Source organism: Hyalella azteca, unplaced genomic scaffold, assembly GCF_000764305.2.
Source record: "Hyalella azteca isolate HAZT.00-mixed unplaced genomic scaffold, Hazt_2.0.2 contig6063, whole genome shotgun sequence".
Lineage (NCBI taxonomy): Eukaryota > Metazoa > Arthropoda > Malacostraca > Amphipoda > Hyalellidae > Hyalella > Hyalella azteca.
In genome coordinates, this window is record NW_025936234.1 from 45,084 (window position 1) to 66,659 (window position 21,576).

General features: G+C 39.9%; 2 protein-coding genes and 1 long non-coding RNA gene across 4 annotated transcripts in view; 1 reads left to right on the plus strand and 2 right to left on the minus strand.

The window, feature by feature from the left end:
• Nucleotides 1-867, minus strand: part of LOC125177967 (X-linked retinitis pigmentosa GTPase regulator-like) — a 6,791-nt gene extending 5,924 nt beyond the window's left edge. Inside the window, exons 1-2 of the mRNA XM_047880731.1 lie at nucleotides 726-867; nucleotides 93-218 (exon numbers count right to left, since the gene is read on the minus strand). Coding sequence (XP_047736687.1) covers nucleotides 93-218; nucleotides 726-756 — 157 coding nt within the window. The 5' untranslated portion in view covers nucleotides 757-867. The remainder of the gene's footprint in view (nucleotides 1-92; nucleotides 219-725) is intronic.
• Nucleotides 868-1,268: 401 nt separating this feature from the next.
• Nucleotides 1,269-21,576, plus strand: part of LOC108678524 — a 33,861-nt gene continuing 13,553 nt past the window's right edge. For both annotated transcript variants that reach the window (XM_018166977.2, XM_018166986.2), the window contains exons 1-3: nucleotides 1,269-1,678; nucleotides 2,994-3,187; nucleotides 3,412-3,505. In XM_018166977.2, the coding sequence (XP_018022466.1) occupies nucleotides 1,579-1,678; nucleotides 2,994-3,187; nucleotides 3,412-3,505 (388 nt within the window). In that variant the 5' untranslated portion in view covers nucleotides 1,269-1,578. The remainder of the gene's footprint in view (nucleotides 1,679-2,993; nucleotides 3,188-3,411; nucleotides 3,506-21,576) is intronic.
• Nucleotides 9,592-11,403, minus strand: LOC125177966. The gene is made up of 3 exons (XR_007156734.1): nucleotides 11,337-11,403; nucleotides 10,452-10,610; nucleotides 9,592-9,657 (listed from the first exon to the last, which is right to left on the minus strand). It is a non-coding gene; the product is annotated as an uncharacterized LOC125177966 (long non-coding RNA).

The window sequence follows — 21,576 nt, forward strand, 5'->3', positions numbered from 1 at the left end:
CCACCCACCTGTCAGCACACCTCACCCACCTGTCAGCACACCCCACCCACCTGTCAGCACACCCCACCCACCTGTCAGCACACCTCACCCACCTGTCAGCACGGCGGTGTGCTCATCGCCGCAGCTGATGCCAGCGATCTCGTCATTTTTAATCCAAAATTTCGACGGCGCGTTGTCAGCGAAGCGACTTTTGCCGAAGGTGAAAACCGCTCCGCCCTCTGCAAACAAAACCGCGCAAAAAATTCCATAGTTTTTATTGACTAAAAAATAATTTTTTTATCCATTAAAAATTTTCCAAGCTTTGCGATAACAAAAAATTACACTGAGAAAGATCATGCTTACGCATCATCTAGATTCTAGAGGGCTTGAAATATTGAATCATATCCGATTAGTTATAGAAACTCAGAAATTTATTTGTAATTAAAAAAAGGAACGAATTGTTTTCTTCAATTGTTACATTAACTGTATAAAGCAGATATTAAATTTTACTTTACAAATAACAGCTAAAATCAGTTATATGACTAAAAGTTTTATTTCTTGAAAACTCGAAGCAATATTGATGTTTACGCAGAGTCCCATTTCGAGAATTGGTCAGTACTTGTAAAAGTTTGTTAGCTAAAAATGAATAAAAATTTCCATCCAAAATTGAAAAATTTATTGATAACTTCTATTTTTCATCATGGAATTTGACTCCTGAGCATAACTAAACTTCTCATTTCACTCACTTGGGATTTCGAGTTCATCTTCTACAGTCATCGTAAAGAGCGGATTTGCAGCAATTACTCATTGAGAGCAAAATATTGGTTAAACATCACCTCCAAACCATGATTATCAACAAATGCTGCCGACAGAATTGCACTCGCTCACCGAAAGAGTAACTCGGAAGTGAGGCGAGCAGCAGCAGCAGCAGCAGCAGCTGGGCCTCTCGAAGCTAAAATATTTTCAGTGGAATCGAACTAAGCTGTGACCTTGATGAGGAATCCATTATGTATTTAACTATCATTACTCAGATTTTTAAGAATTCGATTATTTAGTGTGATATTATCTAAAAAATCAATCATATGCTGCATAATGAGGTAATATTAAAAAAAAGTGCATTCTTTAGTTAGTTATAGCAGCATATTTGCAATCTTGAATATTTTATAGGTATATATGAATTAATAGATGTGAATGAGCATGAAATCAGATTTTTTCAAATTTTTACATTTAGCCTTAATGTTATCTTCTTTAGCAGAACCATGCATTCAACATTCTGAATACCGACTGACTGACGAGTCGTCTAGGGATTCGGACACGGGTTCTACTCGATTCATTCAAAGTGTCGCCATATTGCGACAAGCGTCTCGTGAGTCTATACTTGCTATCTTGGGGTGAAATATTCACTCCCAAGAACCTATTTTTTTGAAACTCTACCGTTAATTGCTAAAAACGTTATCAAAGTATTGATAGTATTAAGACTATCAATTTTTTTCTTGAGTTGGTATCATAATGGCTTGCTGAACAAGATGTGTCGCATTGGGAAAATCGTTACTCCGCTGGAGGTTACTTCTTTATTTGTTTGTACGGTTGACGGTCCGTATGGACCAAACCACGAGCTCGGCTGCCATGGACTCTCGCAAACCTGTTGTGCGATCTGCCCAGCTGGGTTCTAAATTACCTAATCAAGACTCTTCTCGAGGTGAGACTTTGAGAGTGCCAGACGACTGAGAACGGTGAGACGCAGGCGTCACTTCACTCACTTGGCTCAGTTGGCTGTGCTATATCAATAATAGTAATATCATTATTAATAATAATGAATTATTTTATTTGTAGTTGAATGAAAAGTTATGCGTGTGTTAACCTAATTTAATTGTAATGTTCTCTAATCTCACCAATCTTGTAAAATGACTGTTCTGCTAGTTTACCCATCATAGTTATAGTATTAGTAGCACTAGCAGTCTAGCTAGGAGTAGCCTACTAGTACGGAGTACGGTAGTAGTACTCTAGTAGGGCCTACTACCTAACTACTAAGTACTAAGTCTAATGAGTAATGATAGTGGCAAAGGAGAACATTTCTTGTTGCCCTTCCTGAAGTTCATTTCTGAGTCCCAATAACCCATCAATTATAAGTAGAGTAGACAGTAGTAAGAGTACCTAGTAACTAGTACCTAAGTATCTTGGATAACAGCATTATCATAAAAGAGAAATTGATTTAAATATTGAGTCTTTTTATTTGAGTGTATGAGAAAATTAAAAATGAACGGATTCTAAAAAAATCTCTGGTTTGCCACTAATGCCCATGCCCCAGTCCTAGTCCCACTATAATATATAGTCTATAATGGTATTGGTATATAGTCTATATACCCATTGCTCACTGCTCACTTCTGCCAATGGGCAACTTGTTATTGTTAACAGGCAACAGTATTTGTCATCTTAATAATGATAGTCTAATTGATTAATTTAATTGTGCTGAATTGAGTCATAGTCTCATAGGTTCACTAGCTTCATGACTGTATAATTGTATTATTTGTTGGGCTCTGCTTAACTAAAATTATCCTCTGATAATCAGCATAGGCATTATTTTTCATCTGATAGGGTGGTCGGGTTAGACTCACTCTAGACTCTAGTACAGCAGGTTAACCTAACAAATACATTTAATAAGTTAAACAAGCCTAACAAGGAGAGGCTAACCTGTGCCCTGTGGGCTGGTTAACTTAGTTCAGAAGTTAGGAAATGGACAGATAATGACTGAAATTATCTTCCATTCTTGTTATTTGAATTATGTGCAATGTGGAATGGAAATAATATACATATATATATTGAAAAAGAATATCATTTTGATCTAACCTGATTCAACCTATGTAATAAATACACTTGAAACTTCATAATATTACTAATTTTTGCATTCTCATTTTATTCAATATATTTGGTGAGGCACCTGAATTGAGTGTCATTAATAAATTTGGTCAACATAGCTGTTAACAGATTTTATGTCAGTATGAAAAAAACTTCAGAATTGTGCAAGCGGTCAAATGGAGGTGGTCGTCGGCAGCAGCGTGATTGGGAGCGTGACAGCCTGGTGGCTACTGGCATTGGTGGGGGCTGTGGAGGAGGTGGTCGGGGGAAGTGCAATGGCTGGCCAAACAAGCCAGGTTATGGACGTCCCTCTAACAAGACCAACCGTATCAAAGAGAAGGAGGGTGGACAGGTATATAATTGCCTAGTACCAGCCATCAGCTTAATAAAGAATTATCGAGGCTGCAATAAAATATGCGCCCAATTCAAGATTACTTATTTCCAATAATTTTCATTTGTATGATATCTGATTAATGTGTCATTATTAACAATTATTATACATGATTAATGTGTCATTAAGCTCATTTCTATTAATTTTTAATTTTTATGATTTCACTTTACTTTGTCATTTTCCAGGTAAAACTTCAGGGATGGAGGTCATCTGACCACTATGATGATGAAGAGTACTACGAGAGCTCTGGGCGACAGCTCACCCACCAAGCACAGGGTGGTGGGTTACATGGCTTCGTTTCGTGAGGCTCGATGCTTCCACATGAAGTGGGCGATAATACGGCCGCCAGTAGAGGCTGCCGAGCACGCAACAGGTCAGCGACCTGACGCCGCTGCGGTGGCCGGTGAAGCCCAGTCAGTGAAAATCTACGGACGCGTCAGCTTCTGATTTGGAGTACCAGAAGCTGGGGCGACTCTAAATTTTGTTAGGGCAGTCAGATTTCCGTACAACTCAACCCAGACATTCCTCCTTGACCTTCTCATTACCCATGAGTATGTCGTTCCACATCACAATGTAATTTATTCCAGCTATTTTATTTACTAAGAATATTTATATGTATGTAAATCTCTACTATGACTATGCCCATCTTATCCCATATGTCGTTCCTCGGTGCTATGATATTCTACACAAGACCGTCGTAATACATTACCGAGTGATTAACATGACTTCGTCATTCCCCACGACTTGGTCAATCCTCGTGACTTTTTCATTCCGCAACAGCGATGCCATTAATTGCACACGACAAAGTCACACGTCACGACGTGACGTGTCGCTAGTCACACGTCACAACATAGTCACACGTCAAGGCATAGATAGTCACACGCCACGACATAGTCACACGTCACGACGTGACGTGTCGCTAGTTACACATCACAACATAGTCACACGTCACGGCATAGTCACACGTCACGACATAGTCACACATTACGACTAAATTCATCGCCTCTACTCATGCATGCTCGTGCAGTCGAAAGCTATAGCTGCTCTGCCATCGATTTCCATGACGCCTCGTGGGCCAAGCCAGGAGCAGGGAACTCGACAGTTGAATTGGATATTCCAGCCAAATCATCGAGAAAAAATGAACGGATTTTATTAGCAAAGTACGATCGAATCTATTGGTGAACCGTGTTCCTTCCCTCCCTAGGAACAAAGTTGATACGAAATAATGCCTTTGGAATATCGTTCATTCAACTTTATTTCAACGTCGGATGTCAGTTTGATTTAGAGCAGGCAATTGCATCATAGTAACTGCCCGTGTGTACAAAACCATTAATAAGAATACCGTAGTTTAAACTTGATTGACATGAACCCTTTGACATAATCCAATGTTATGGTTTTGTATGTAGAAACTTCGGTTACCCAGTTTATGTTCCTCTGTAATAAAGCTAATTCAAAGCTGAAACAAAGACCAAATAAAAATATTTGCCCGCCAGTTGGTTGAAAAACACAGTTCTTTAACATTTGAACTGTCAAAATTACCTGAACTCTTTTGCATCCGATAACAATCTTGCAGGTAAACTACGCCGTTCGATAAATTTACAATTCTGTTAGGAAAAATCTTAAACAATTTGATGAATAGTAATATGGATAATGCAATATTAGCTACGTACTGATTCAAGTCAACTTTGACCGGTCGAGGACCCAGCGGCCGGCGATTACCTTATCTGAGGGAGTATGGATCCGAGGCTAATGTTTGACACTGAACACGAATGTGTGTGAAAACTGCGTTCTTTTTCTGTGCTCGCTGAATTATTTTACAGGCTTCGTATACTCAGTTTTGCCCTCGCTATACTCAGTTCTGTGCTCGCTATACTCTGTTCTGTCCTCGCTATACTCTGTTCTGTGCTCGTTATTCTCAGTTCTGTGCTCGCTATACTCAGTTCTGTGCTCGCTATACTCTGTTCTGTGCTCGCTATACTCAGTTCTGTGCTCGCTATACTCAGTTCTGTGCTCGCTATACTATGTTCTGTGCCCGCTATACTCTGTTCTGTGCTCGCTATACTCTGATTTGTGCTCGCTTTACTCAGTTCTGTGCTCGCTATACTCTGATTTGCGCTCGCTTTACTCTGTTCTGTGCTCGCTATACTCAGTTCTGTGCTCGCTATACTCTGATCTGTGCTCGCTATACTCTGATCTGTGCTCGCTATACTCTGTTCTGTGCTCGCTATACTCAGTTCTGTGCTCGCTATACTCTGTTCTGTGCTCGCTATACTCTGTTATGTGCTCGCTATACTCTGTTATGTGCTCGCTATACTCTGTTCTGTGCTCGCTATAATCAGTTCTGTGCTCGCTATACTCAGTTCTGCCCTCGATAAACTCTGTTCTGTGCTCGCTATACTCTATTCTGGGTTTGGTATACTCAGTTCAACGCCCGTTTAGTTTGTTCCCTTTGCAGTTCCCTTTGCAGTACGTATAATAAATACGGTATAATGCATTAAACTCGTATATACAGTGAGCTCTGCAGTAAACAAAGTACACTGTGTAGTAAGTACAACATAATATTGAATACTGGATTCGGCGCAATAAATGAAAAAAATTCAATCTCACTACTCCAGGGTGGGATTTTACAGTTCCACTCCAAATTGGTCCGTTCATTTGCTCAACGTGCGGCTAGGCATTCCCCAGAGTATAAAGCTATCATGAAACTCTTTATCTCATCCTCAGGTTTCGTCAAGAACAAATATTTACGGTTAAAAACATTTGAAGTTATTGATATTTCAAAATTTTATTTGTACTGATTGACTTATCCACCACCTAATTCCCCAACCAAACTCTTTTCCCCTCCAGCTCGGGCAGTTCCCACAGCCTCCCTCCCCACTGCGATGCTGCACCATATAATGACGAAATAAAATATCTATATTCAAAAAATAAATCTGGTAGGCTTCACAAAAATCTTTCATAAATTTAGCGAGGATTGGTTTCATGCGAAGCAATTGTTGGCAGTAACACGAGGTTACGTTAATTATGTTCAGTTTGAATGGGGTTTTGACAACTATTGTTATCCTATAAATGTAGACTCAACTAACATGCATTCATATCAATAGTTAACATACATTTAAAATTAGAAGAACGCTGCTGAGGTAGCATACCGGCGAGAGTGTCGCAACTTTACAATTCACTAACTACTTCAGTAATAGACACTACACTGATGAATGACACTGTGACACGGTAAGGATGAGTATGAATAATACTGTAGCAAGAGCACTGTGCACGCAGTGTAGCTGCTTATCCTACACTGAGTACAGGAAGCTTTGAACACTGCGCTGCTGAGGCCAGCATTCCTGAACGATCATTGATTGTCTGGCAACACCTTGAAGATTACGATGGTGGTGACATTGTATTGTGACACTGTGGTGTGGTGACGTTGTGAGGTTTGGTGACGTTTTGTGGTTGGTGACTCTGTGAGGTGTGGTGACACAGTGGTAAAGTGACACTGTGTGGATTAATTGGTGACACTGAACGTGTGGTGCGGCGACAATTAATGAATTGTATGAGAGAATATATGCATGTATCAATAACGTCATTAGCACATGATACAAGAGTTAGGATTCAGAATACAATCTGACATGCACTTTCTACTATTCAAACAAATAATATAATCAATAATCACACTTGTTCGAGGATGCATTTCCAGACATGATAATTCGTGTGAACGGAAAGGAGGCTTTATAATGTCCGTCGTTAGCAGTTGGTGACCGTTTAGTATTCCTGACTAAATCCGCAAGGTGGAATGTTATTGTTGTTTGCTGTCCTAGCCGCAAGGCTATTTTCTTCATGTGATTAGTACAAATTAGGAACGTGAAGTCTGCAGGGGCTTGACTACTGGCAGAGAATTACACACCTGGGACTGTTTTACTCATCGAAGAGAAAGAAGAAGTTTTTTGCAAAGGAAGATGGTAACTGAACTTGCTTTTAACTTTCATAGTGCATCAGTATATAGTGTCATATCACAGCGATTGGAGGGGGCGACTAGCTGTGCACTGCAAAATACCCCCATCGAACAATTGTGAGCACGATTCATGATCGAACACTGACAACCCTTCAAAAAGGAATATAAACAGCATTGTGCATCGGTTGGGTCTACTGGGGAACAGCCTGCTGAGTAAACAGTGGTCATGCAGTGAACAGAAAACTTCAATATTGACTGCCATGAATAAGCCATTATCATCATTGAAGCGTTCAACAAAGGCTAAACATGGCACAAACTTCCTGCGCATTGATCGCTATTAGACACTAAAGATTCATTGCATACATTATACAACAAACGGCTTGGCTGAGTATAAAGCAAATAGCTTCGCATCTAGAGGTACTTTCCATCCATTACTAAGTGCCTATAATTGTATTAACAGTTGGCGACGCGCGAGTGTCGAATTAAAAAAATATATATTTTTAATAAACTCAGTTGTCAAATATCACAGCATACAAATGGCTTTCGGCACATGCTGAAAACTTGATAGCCGTTCTCTGGCAGTCTTCAATTGCCTCCGTGACCTCGTTGGTGTTCTCGGATCGAGGTGGTTAGTGTGGCTTTTCTCAAAAACACAATCGGTTTTCATTTAACTTTTATGGATTAGTAAATATTGCGCAACCGGTGAGATTCTCGACATTCGATCAATAATCCTCTGATTATTCTCTGATAATCACCGGTAGAGTTGGCAGCTCTCTGAAACTCTTATTCTGAATTCATTTATCCAAGTCCTGATGCGCGTATTGATGGCAGCTGAATGGATAGCAGTCGACTGCTCACAATTCAAATAACCTTTTATGAAATGATATCCGGCATAATTGTGTAAATCATCGGTATACAATCATAGGACGCTAATTATCAAAACTCTGTTGTAACCTCATTTGTGATTATTATACGTTTGTCTTCACGATAGGTTTTATCACTGATTCAACATGGCGCAATCTTTCCGCTATACGCTCGACTCTAAATAATATAAACGAGTCGTCACAGTCGATCTGATGATTAGACACGTTAAACTTATATATGTAGTAGCGTCGTGCGGGTAATATATAGGTATAGCGCTACTAGAAGTTGCTTACTATTTCAGAGCATTAGTCATAACTATATAATACGAGTCGATAGAGCTAATAACTAAGACAAGTCGACGGAGCATTCGTCTACTACTAACTAACTAACTAGTCTAGTTGACTACTAGTTACTACTAGTCTTAGTATAACTAACTACTACTAGTCGACAATCCCTCCCATATTAACCAACTAATATTTTTAACTAATAATAATTGACAGAGCATTCGTATAAACTAACCAACTATTCAGCGTTGAAACCGAGCAAGCATAACGTGAACATGAACGTAGCTTTCGTGTTGTCAATAATCGATCTTTGCAACATTGAAAGCCTGCGACTTATGCCTCAGCAGCGCTAACTCCGTGCTTACAACGCGCGCTACTGCAACAACAACAAAGATACTATGATAAATTCATGATAATTATATGATGTGATATAGTAAACTAGTCTGAATACCTACTCTCCCAAATTACTAGCGAGTTCTACACTCAGAAAAATGAAAAAGACTTTGTCCAAATATCAATGCACTAATTTCTTATGGTGCAGGTCATGCTTACCTATGCACCATAGTTGAACTATGTTATAACTTATAAACATGGTACCATCTGTGACTAGGACCGAGTGAGCGCTGCCAGCTGCATACCTACTCTCCCAAAAAACTAGCGAGTTCTACACTCAGAAAAATATAAAAAAATTGCAAATTATACGACGAGATTAACTACAGGTTCCATATCAGCGATCGTCATGTTATTTTCACAATTTTTGTTCGTTGTTGTTAATTTACGTTGTCATAGAACTGGCTTTGAGCATTGAACCTACACTTTTAAAAATAAGTTAAGCTTTGTCCAAACAGCGATGCACCTATAGCCTTTGAGTGGGTCATCCTAAGCAAGTTTGGTACAGAAAAAGAGCGTTTCAGTGCTATATTCAGTCTGTGCTTGCGCTGTGGGTAATATATAATGTGTCATTAAGTGGATAATTATATCATTAAGTGGTTAAATATATCATTAGTGGATAAATATATAATTAGTGGATAAATATATCACTAGTGGATAATTATATCATTAAGTGGTTAAATAAATCATTAGTAGATAAATATATCATTAGTGGTTAAATATATCATTAGTGGATAAATATATCATTAAGTACATAAATACATCATTAGTGGTTAAATATATCATTAGTGGATAAATATATCATTAGTGGATAACTATATCACTAGTGGATAATTATATCATTAAGTGGATAAATATATCATTAGTGGAGGGGCTCACTTTGCTCTCCCCAAACCCCAACTTGCCGTGCCTACCACAGCCCCACAGGTAGACTTGACCGCTACCTGTCAACAAATTTTTTCTTTGTCAAGTATCTATATTTATTCGAAAATTCCTTTTTATAGCGAATGCTTCCAAAACTTTATTTAGGCCTAAATGATTTGCGTTACTTCACTGGAGCATTAAAATATCACATTTTTATCAACTAATAATTTAGAAATAAATTATTTTTGATTTTCCGATGTCTGCGCATTTTCTGTCGAATTTATTTCATTTTGATGTTTCAATTTTCTTTAAGATTTTCTCAATTAAGTTGAGTATATAATATAAACTATTTTGTATTATTTTCCTCTTACTTCTATTTCAAGCAATTAAACTCAAAATGCAATCAAAATTTCATTGCACCGCAAAAAATATGCAGCAATGCTGCTATTTTTTGCAATTGTTTTGAAGTATAATCATATAATTATGAGCAATCGAAATACTATTATCTATTTAAAACAGATATGTAACAACAACTATGAATTGCATCATTGACGCTCCGAGTATGAACGCCTTCAAGAACAGACTAGAGGAAGCTATGCAGGAGCATATGTTCAGTCCTAAAATGCCTAGCAAATTACGGACCAGGCAATAAGTCCAGCAGCTATCTCAATCAATCGTCAGCTATGGAAAGATCGGGTTCCAAAGGCCGGATCCCTTGTGAATCAAGTCACGAAAAGTTCAAGAATCGGCAACAGGCCATGGGCCTATTTCTTCAGTGCCGACACTTCTATTCTATTCTAATTGCTTGTCAGTTAGAAAATTGCTGGTATTATTATTATCATTATTATTATTATCATTATGGCGCAGTACTGACTGGTAATAGCAGCACAGTGAGCGTATCCCGCGGCGATGGCGACAAACTTGGCGTCATGAGGCGCGAGCGTCGGCGAGAAAACTGGCGAGAACGTCACGTCGGGGCCCTGGCCTAACTGGCCCACCGTGCTGCGCCCACACGACCACACCTGGCCCTCCTCTGGCGGGTGGGGAGGGTTTGGTGGGTTGGGAGGGTATTGGTGGGTGGGGAGGCTATATAGTGAGCTTTATTGGTGGGTTAATAAATGTTATTCTGCTTGAGGACAACACTGTCCAAGCTTTGAGTAAGTTTTCAATGCAAGTGAAGCGATCATTTGCCACGGGCTATAGTCTGCAACGCTGTGATATCTTCCTCGTTTCGAGTAAATTATTATCTGGCTGAAATAATTGATAATAAAAAAATTTCTTCTTGGGGTGGCAGCAAGTACCCATGTAGAAGGTGTTTAATAAGTCGGTTACCCATAGCGGTAATTTGTACAATCTTATACGATAACTCTGACTCCAAATATTCTTTTATGGAACGATGTTACGGGACATTAGCATAGCAATGTTACGGGACAGCAATTGGATCTGCTCGGGTGAGGAAAATACGGCGAACATATTGGCCACGACGCACGACACATGACACACTACCAACGACATACTACTCGCGACGCACGACTTATTACACAATACGCACAGCATACGACTAATCACACTACGCACGGCACACGACTCATGACACACTATCCACGACACACGATCCAATACCATGACTCATGACTCACTACCCACAACTCAAGACTCACTACCCACGACTCAAGACTCACTACCCACGACTCATGACTCACTACCCACGACTTGAGGCCCACGACTCTAGACCCACGACTCTAGACTCACGACCCACCAGTAAGTATGAGGGAGTGTTTGCCCCCAGCAGCCACGCGGGACGCGCGCTGCACAAGTCCTGGGACTTGCTGGGGCGCCTGCAGGGACGGCTGAATCTCCCGTCCCAGCTTCCCGTCCGCCGCCTCGCCGAACGTCAGCAGCGCTCCGACCGCTGAAAATATTCATATTTATTCAGTACATTTATATATGAGAATATAGAAACAGCTTATGTATAGTCAAGACTGCGTTCCGACCGCTGAAAATATTTACATTTCATTCATAACATTTATGTATGAGAATATAGACATAATTATGTATAGTCAAGACAGCGTCCGACCACTGAAAATATTCATATTTATTCATAACATTTCTATTTGGGAATATAGAAACAATTATGTATAGTCAAGACAGTGTCCGACCGCTGAAAATAATCATATTTATTCATAACTTTTATATATGAGAATATAGACATAACTATGTATAATCAAGACAGCGTCCGACCGCTGAAAATATTCATATTTTATTCATAACATTTATACACGAGAATATAGAAACAACTAACACTACGCAGCACACCACCAGCACACTCTGTACAACGCAGCCTTATGACCTTGTGACCTTATGATGAGTTCGGGACTTCCTAGTGTTCCGGTCACGCTGATGCGCCGCCTTCGTCGTCCTCCGTCTCCGAGTCGTCGCTAGGCAGGTCACCCCGCCCTCGGGTCCCGTATGTAACATTGGACGTGTTCCGTATATTTGCCCTCCTTTGGGCCAGCTGATGCAAGATGCTGTTGCTCGTCACTTGCTGAAGATAGTTTCCCATTACTGGACAGTCTGGGATCTTTCTAAACCAATTGTCCAGTCGTCTCTTGCAAGTTGCAAGGGTGAACTCCCCTCCTGTCAGCTCTTTTGGCAAGGGAGCCTCGGTCCTGCTACGGACAGTGATCCCTCACGAAGAGTCTGTACTCTGGCCGCGGCTCGGTTATTAAATGGGGGAACCCTGCACAGTCTTCCCCTCCTGTCGTTGTAATGAGTCATTATTCTGGAGGTCTCACTCACAAAGTTGGGGGCCAGTCCGGTTATCATCTTCCAAGAGTACAGTATGAATGATATATACCTCTCTCTTCTTCTCTCTAGCGAGTACAAGTGCTTCAGCCTTTTCCAGTAGTTCAGGTTCAGCTTCCTCATGCCGCTGATCCTGTACGTGAAGTTCCGCTGCACTGCTTCTAGTTTCCGCACCGCACCCGCCTTGAATAGTGCCCAAAGTTGGCAGCAATACTCAAGATAGGGAGCCAAGGGCTCTGAAGAGTGTAATCATTGGTGCAGTGGTACTGCTTCTCTCGTTCGAAATGTCCGCCAAACCCACCTCATTCGTGGCAGCCGGCGCGCAACTATTTCCTCGATGTCGGCATCAAACGTGGTTTCGGTACTCATCAACACTCCGAGATCCCGAACTAGTTGCTTCTCCGCAATTTCTGTGCCATCCGATGCCAAGTAGCGATGTATCATCCCGATCTCTGTGCGAACTATGTATCTCATTACTTCGAACTTTGTGCCGTTGAACTGCATATTGTTCGCTAGGGCCCAATCGTAGATTGTCGACAAGTCATCCTGTAACCTCTCGCAGTCTAGGTCATCTGTGATCTTCATCAGCACTCCTGTATCGTCCGAAAATGACGATGTAGATGCGTGGGTAAGTTCTGAGTCGATATCAGCAATGTGGATGAGGAAGAGGATCGGCCCAAGCACTGAATCCTGTGGAACTTCGCTTCTCTCGATTTCGAGTTTCCAATTGCGACAGCTTGTACTCTATCTGTAATGAAGTTGTGGATCCAAATTAACAGGTTTCCTACTACCCCCAACAGCCTTAGCTTTCTAAAGAGCACCCATGGTCGACTTTGTCAAAATCTTTAGCAAAGTCTAAGTAAACTACGTCCACGCCAGCTCCCTCCTCCAGCTGGGCCACAAGACGGTGATGGTGTTCCAGTAACTGTGACAAACAGGAACGATTACGCCGGAAACCATGTTGTCCATTGTTATACAGATCAGCCTCTTCCATATACAGGACAAGCCTCCTGAACACTACCTTCTCAAAAACCTTGATCACATGTGAGGTCAAGGTCACAGGTCTGTAATTTTTGAGTCTAGCTATCCCTCGGACCTCCTTTGCGGATTGGCGTTATCAGTCCCACTTTGAGGCCCTCAGGGATAATTCACTCGGTCATCGAGGCTTTCCAGAGCATTGTGAGTGGAGCCTTCAGTGCTCCAAGACTCTTCTTCAACAGCACTGCCGGTATTCCATCGGGTCCTGGCGCTGAAAACGTTGCCAGTTCTTTGATACTCATTTTCATGTCTTCTGGTCCAAACTCAATGTCCTCTAACCCTCTTCCTCCTGGCAGCTCCTGAAGAACTTCAATGTCATTCTCCTCCCTTGAATAGCGGGGTTTACTGAACATTGATTCCAATTGCGAGCCATCACAGCACCACGCAGCATACCACCAGCACACTTTGTACTACGCAGCACCCCGCATCACCCCACCAGTAACCAGCAGGGTGTGGTAGTAGCCACACACAGCACCACACAGTACCACCCAACACCCCGCATCACCCCACCAGTAACCAGCAGGGTGTGGTAGTAGCCACACGCAGCACCCGCAACCCTGCCCTGCAGAGGGAGGGGTGTGGGGGATGTCTCCTGGGGTGACGGCAGTCCCAGCTGTCCTGAGGCGTTACTCCCCCACACAAGAACCTCTCCGGACTCTGGCGGTAGAATCAAAACATTACCAGCTCTACATTTTTCTTGTATTGTTATAATTTGTCAATTTAGAATAGAGTTATTCATTACGACGAGTTTGACTAAAGAGAATGTCATTGGTAATAATCGGTGCCACTGTAGAGTGAACCCTACCACTACACTTATTATTGAATAACTAAAGAAAATTAACTCTTCCAAATGAAAATAGAATTTTTAATCAAATATTTTAATATAAATAGAAGAAATTTATTTCGCATGGCTTCGTTTCGTGAGGCTCGATGCTTCCACATGAAGTGGACGATAATACGGCCGCCAGTAGAGGCTACCGAGCACGCAACAGGTCAGCGACCTGACGCCGCTGCGGTGAAGCCCAGTCAGATTTCCGTACAACTCCTCCAGACATTCCTCTTTGACCTTCTAATTACCCATGAGTATGTCGTTCCACATCACAATTTGTAATTTATTCCGACTATTTCATTTCATTCGATATTATATATGGCATTGACACTGCAGCCTACACTGCGGCGCCGAGATCACTATGTTATGTTATGTTAATAGGACTATGCCAATCTTATCGCATATGTCATTCCTCGGTGCTATGATATTCTACACAACACAGTCATAATACATGACCGAGTGATTAACATGACTTCGTCATTCCCCACGACTTGGTCAATCCTCAAATCAATAATCACACTTGTTCGAGGATGCATTTCCAGACATGATAATTCGTGTGAACGGAAAGGAGGCTTTATAATGTCCGTCGTTAGCAGTTGGTGACCGTTTAGTATTCCTGACTAAATCCGCAAAGTGGAATGTTATTGTTGTTTTACTGCCCTAGCCGCAATGCTATTTTCTTTATATGACTTTTACGAAGGAACGTGAAGTCAGCATGGGCTTAACTCCTGGCAGAGAATGACACACCTGGGACTGTTTACTCATCGAAGAGAAAGAAAAAGTTTGTTTCAAATGAAGATGGTAACCAAACTTGCTTTTAACTTTGATAGTGCATCAGAATAGTTGCATCTCCAATCGCTGTGATAGCTCCATATCCCAGCGATTGGAGGGGGTGACTAGCTGTGCACTGCAGAATACCCCCATCGAACAATCGAGTTACGGCCAGAGTTCTGCATGACTCTTCGAGAGGAATCTCTTTTCGTTGCGGGACCGAGGCCGCCCAGTGTCTTGCCGCTGGAGCTGAGAATTAAGGGTCTCACTCCTGAGACCTTCATGGATGTATGGCTGGATTCGTTTGTGAGCACAATTCTTGATCGAACACTGACAAGCCCTTCAACGAGAAATAAAAAAAAAAAGCATTGTGCATGCATCAGCTGGCCCTACTGAGGAAAGATGCACGATAGTTGCGTTCATCGTTACTCCCGGAGCCCTATTACATGGCATGAACAGCCTGTTGAGTAAACAGTGGCCAGTGAACAGAAAACTTCAGTATTGACTGCCCTGAATAAACCATTATCACCGTAGAAGCGTTCAACAAAGGCTAAACATGGCACAAACTTCCTGCGCATTGATCGTCATAACGCAAACGTTGAAGGCGCGTTTTCCATTGAAAGATTATAAATTAATCAATTAGACACTAAAGATTCATTGCATACATTATACGGCAAACGGCATAGCTGAATAGAAGCGAATAGCTTCGCTGCTGGGAGTAGTTTCCATCATTTATTATGTAGTATTACCAGTTGATGCGAGCAGAGGAGGGTAGTAGCGCGCTACATGTAGCGGTAGCGGCGCTACATTTAAGCAATTGTAGTGGTAGCGGTAGCGCCCGCTACATATTTTAGTAGCGATACGTTTTGCCGCTAACCAGCATTTAAAAACCAGCATGATACATAATATAAATTACAGAATAAAACTGTACGAAAGATTTCAGTGTAATGATGTCAACCTCAGCCTGTTACTAGTGTCAACATGTTAGTTGTTACCAGAGGTGGGCATGTAGCGCGCTACATGTAGCGGTAACGATAGCGCGGCTACATTTTAACAAGTGTAGCGGTAGCGCCCGCTACATTTAGAGCATGTAGCGGTAGCGGCCGCTACATTTCAAAGTAGCGCTGCCCAGCTCTGGATGCGGGTGTCGAATACTGGCCCTCATCATTGTGGCCCCAGCTGTAGATACCACCTGTCTCTGTAGAGGTGAATTTCCCAAGAAAGTTGTCATTAATTCAGGGTTTAGGACACATCCTTTCCCAAGAAAATTGTCATAAATCAAGGCTTTAAGAACATCCTGTTACTGATACCAAACTATTTTGGATGCAAATTTTTGTGTTTCATGAGTAACTAAGTTTTTGTTAATATTTTACTTAAATTTTTACATAAACTGATCGTTAAATCGATGCTTCAATATGAATTCTAGAAACGATTTGCAGTAGGATTCAGACTTTTAGGTCACAAGAAGATAATCTGTACAATACAAATGACTGTCAAAATTCCCGGGAGATTAATACTGACATTTAAGTGTTTAGAAATTTTAATTTTTTCATTTTCCCAAATGAAAATTTTTCCTTTTTATATTTTCCCAAATGAAAAACTTTCTTTTTTCATTTCCCCGAATAAAAAAGTATTGTTTTTCATTTTCCCAAATCAAAATTTTGTTTTTTAGCGCATTTTTTCATTTATGGAAAAAATGCGCTATTGTGCTCGCCATGTCCGTCCGTCTGTCTGTCCGTCCGTCCGTGACTTCACGTTTTCGTCGACGAGAAAATACGCTCTCTGTCAATCTCTGCAGTGAGTACTGAGTTATATTTTTTCATTTATGGATAAAAGACGCAATTGTGCTCGCCATGTCCATCTGTCGGTCCGTGACTTCACGTTTTCTGGACGAGAAACTGTGCTCTCTGTCACTCACTGCGGTGAGTACTGAGTTAGAGTTATATTTTTTCATTTATGGATAAAAGACGCAATTGTGCTCGCCATGTCCATCTGTCGGTCCGTGACTTCACGTTTTCGTGGACGAGAAACTGTGCTCTCTGTCACTCACTGCGGTGAGTACTGAGTTATATTTTCAGCGCATTTTCTCATTTATGGAAAAAATGCACTATTGTGCTCGCCATGTCCGTCTGTCCGTCTGTCTGTCTGTCCGTCCGTCCGTCCGTCCGCTACTTCACGTTTTCGTCGACGAGAAAATGCGCTCTCTGTCACTCACTGCAGTGAGTACTGAGTTATAAATTTTCCATATTTCAGAGGCATGTCTTCACCTCCATGTCTTACCCGTAGCAGCGATGGTGTGAGCGCGTCCACAAGCCACCAGGACCACACGATGAGGCTTCAGGGCTGCAACAACAAATGTCTTGAGAGCTTTTCTAATACGCATTATTATTATTATCAATTTTGCATGAAATTTAGCTACAGAAATGTAAAAGATACTATTTCAATCTTGTAAACAATTATATGTAATCATGTGATAGAATTCTTTCGTTTCATTTTCTTGATGAACATAGTGAAGACTAGAAATACGAGCTATAAGCTCAATTAACATTGATAATAATGAACATAGTGAAGACTAGAAATATGAGCTATAAGCTCAATTAACATTGATATTAATGAACACAGTGAAGACTAGAAATACGAGCTATAATCTCAATTAACATTGATATTAATGAACATAGTGAAGACTAGAAATACGAGCTATAAGCTAAATTAACATTGATAATAATGAACATAGTGAAGACTAGAAATACGAGCTATAAGCTCAATTAACATTGATATTAATGAACATAGTGAATACAAGAAATATGAGCTATAAACTCACTTAACATTGATATTAATGAACATAGTGAAGACCATAAATACGAGTTATAAGCTCAATTAACATTGATATTAATGAACATAGTGAAGACAAGAAATACGAGCTATAAGCTCAATTAACATTGATATTAATGAACATAGTGAAGACTAGAAATTCGAGCTATAAGCTCAATTAACATTGATATTAATGAACAAAGTGAAGACTAGAAATACGGTCTATAAGCTCAATTAACTTTGATATTAATGAACAAAGTGAAGACTAGAAATACGGTCTATAAGCTCAATTAACTTTGATATTAATGAACAAAGTGAAGACTAGAAATACGGTCTATAAGCTCAATTAACTTTGATATTAATGAACAAAGTGAAGACTAGAAATACGGTCTATAAGCTCAATTAACTTTGATATTAATGAACAAAGTGAAGACTAGAAATACGGTCTATAAGCTCAATTAACTTTGATATTAATGAACAAAGTGAAGACTAGAAATACGGTCTATAAGCTCAATTAACNAGTGACGGAATATAGGGATTTGGTAGGTTTCCATTCTAAAGGCTTTTTAATAAATATGGCAACATTTTGTGACGTTTCATCGTTGCTGACGCGTAGTGAAGTGTTTTGAGAGTCATGTGAAGGCAACAGAACTTACGTAACGCATAAGTTTTTTTTTTATAGTTTATTTCTCGATGCGTCCTTAAAGTGTCGGAATATACCGCGTTTACCATAGTAGACTTACTAGACTAAGTCAAGTTAGGTATGAATATGATAGGTACTAATCTAGGTAATCTTCTAATGAGTAGGTAGCTAATGATATGTAGGTAGTCATTGTAGTGGGCCTAGTGGCAAGTGGCAACTGGCAAAGGGAACATTTCTTGTTGCCCTTCACTTCAGGCCCCTTCCTCAAGATAATTTTTCAGTCACATGATTCACATCTGTCCCAATAAACAGTCCCATCAATTGTAAGTGGAGTAGTAAGTATCTTGGAGACTTGGACACCAGCATTATCATGCATGAGAAAATGATTCAAATATTGAGTGAATGAGGAAATTAAAAATTACTGATTCTAAACATATGCATTTGAAAATTACTTTTTTAAGACAACACTTCTGAAGATCCACATCCATGATCCATTAAATATTGTGCCCGTCATTCCTTACAGTTAAACTATGCAGAAGCTAGCTGTGCATGGGAACTTGGGAAGAGGAGGCATTGTCTTGGATGTTAAATATGTACAATGAATTTCCAATTTTATTTTCAAATATTAAAGAGTCTTTTTCAAAATTTGTCTAGGGGTAAGATATCAAAATTTGTTAAATTTCCAAAATTAGCTAGCTATTTATTGATTTTATTCTGTCAAGCTGATTCATGTTTCATGCATTGTCTCTGAGACTCTGACTTTATGCAATTGTGCACGATTTCTGATCAATTGAACAGGTCAAATTGTGTCATATATGGATTATATGATTTGTAGCAGACAAAATTATTTTAAATTTTTTTAAGGAGAGCGTCTGCCCCAAAATAAAAAATTTTGACTTTTTCAGTTTTTATGCTCAACTTAACCCTTTACGCCCTGAATTTCTGGGACAAAAATCGTTAAATTCACTTTTTCAGTTTTAAGTATACGACAGAGCGCAAAAGGGTTAGGGGTGGTGGAGTTCTTCAACATTAAATATAGGCCGAAACTACCGGTAGCACACTTGAATAGCTAGTCTGAACACGCTGTGCTTAAGTTATCTGTCTGCAGTCGTATGGGATGGTTCTTGTGCCGTTGTTCACACCATCCTTGACAGAAATTGAGCTCAAGTATTGTCTAGTCTTGCAACCTTGCACCCTTGAATGTCTTTTTCGAGGCACGCGCGACTTTGTTGGGCCCTTCTGAAAAGTTAACTTATTGCCACTGCAAACCTATCTCCTCCTAGAGTTTTGAAGCTACATCAATGAGACATATACTGTTCGATTTGCAAACAAAACGTCTACAACTGGAGGGAGGCTTTTTTTCCAATTTCGTTATAGTTTGGATTTTATTTTGCAAAAAGGGGGGCGGCTGTGTGTGAAATTGGGAAATTTTGAAACATTTCGGAAAAAATGCCCCAACACTCACAAAAATGAAAAATTCAAAAAACCCTTTCACCCAGTTGTAGATATGGTCTTTACGCATTGAATGATCTGTGTCTCGTTGTTGTAGCTTGAAAATCCTAGGAGGAAATCGATTTCTACAGTACCCCCTTTTTGGCAGTTTTCTAGGAATTTCACATTTTCTTTCATTTTTTAAAAAATTTGCAGGAGCAAAAAAAAAAAAAGAACAGAATTCCGTGTTACATATGTGTACTAAATTTTGAATCGATCCGTCTGTTGATATCCCAGATCTTTTTTTGGGGCAGACGCTCCCCTTAATAATGAAAAAAAACTTACAAAATTAATTATTCTGTCAATTGATTCATGCATTGTCTCCAACTTTATGCAAGTGTGCAAAATTTCATATTGATTGGAGAGGTAGAACGTAGAAGTGTGTCAAATATTGATAATAAGATTTGTAGCTGACAAAAATTGTTTTGAATTTTTTTAATATTGAAAAGAAAAATTCTTTAATTTTTAAAATTATTCATTATTTTGATTGATTTGTGGATTGTCTCCAACTTTATGCAAATGTGCCAAATTTCAGATTGGTTGGATAGATAGAAGTGTGTTAAATATTGATTATAAGATTTGGAGCAGACAGATGGACAAGAAGTGAAGTTAAAGAGAAGGGTTGTAAAAATCTCTGGGTTGCCACCAATGCACCAAATATTAATTGTTACTCATTGCTCACTGCTCAGTGCTCACTTCTGTCAAGACTCAAGCCAAGGGGCAACTTGTTAACAGGCAACAGCATTTGTCATCTTATATCTTAATCATGATAGTCTAGTTGATTAATTTAATTGTGCTGAATTGAGTCATAGACTCGAAGGTTCACTAACTTCATGACTGTGTATATAATTGTACTATTTCTTAGGCTCTGCTATACTAAAATTATTCTCTTAAGATTGGCATTACTTCATCTGATAAGGTGGTCTAGTCACTCTGACTCTAGTGCAGAAGGTCAACATAGCAAATCTATTTAATAAGTTAAGGGGAGCGTCTGGGGTCAAATTTATCTCGGTTATTTACAGACGGATCGATTTGAAATTTGGTACACGTATGTAAAATGGAATTCTAAGACTTTTTTTTATTCATGTGAATTTTTCGAAAAAGTGAAAGAAAACGTGAACACAGACACGTGAACACACAGAAAACGGCCAAAAAAGGGGTACTTTAGAAAACCTATCTCCTAGGATTTTCAAGCTACAACATCGAAACACATATCATTCGATGCGTAAAGACCATATCTAAAAAAGTGTGTATGCGTTTTTTGAAATTCTCATTTTTGTGGGTGTGGGATCATTTTTTGTAAGGTTTTCGGAAATTTTTTTATTTTACCCCCTGCCCTCCCCCCTTTTTGCAGAATAAAATCTAAACTATAACAAAATTAGAAAAATGCGTACACACTTTTGTAGATTTTTTCCAAATCGAATGGTGTTTGTCTCATTGATGTAGCTTCAAAACTGTAGGGGGAGATAGGTTTGGCGTGAGAGAGGTTTTCATGTTTTCAAATTGTTCAGTAGAGGAGGAAAACTGTGGTGTGCTATGTAAAGGCTGTAACGTAGCTTAGATACCAAAAGTAAGCATTAGCTTGCTACAAAGTCAGTCAGCAGTGCAGTG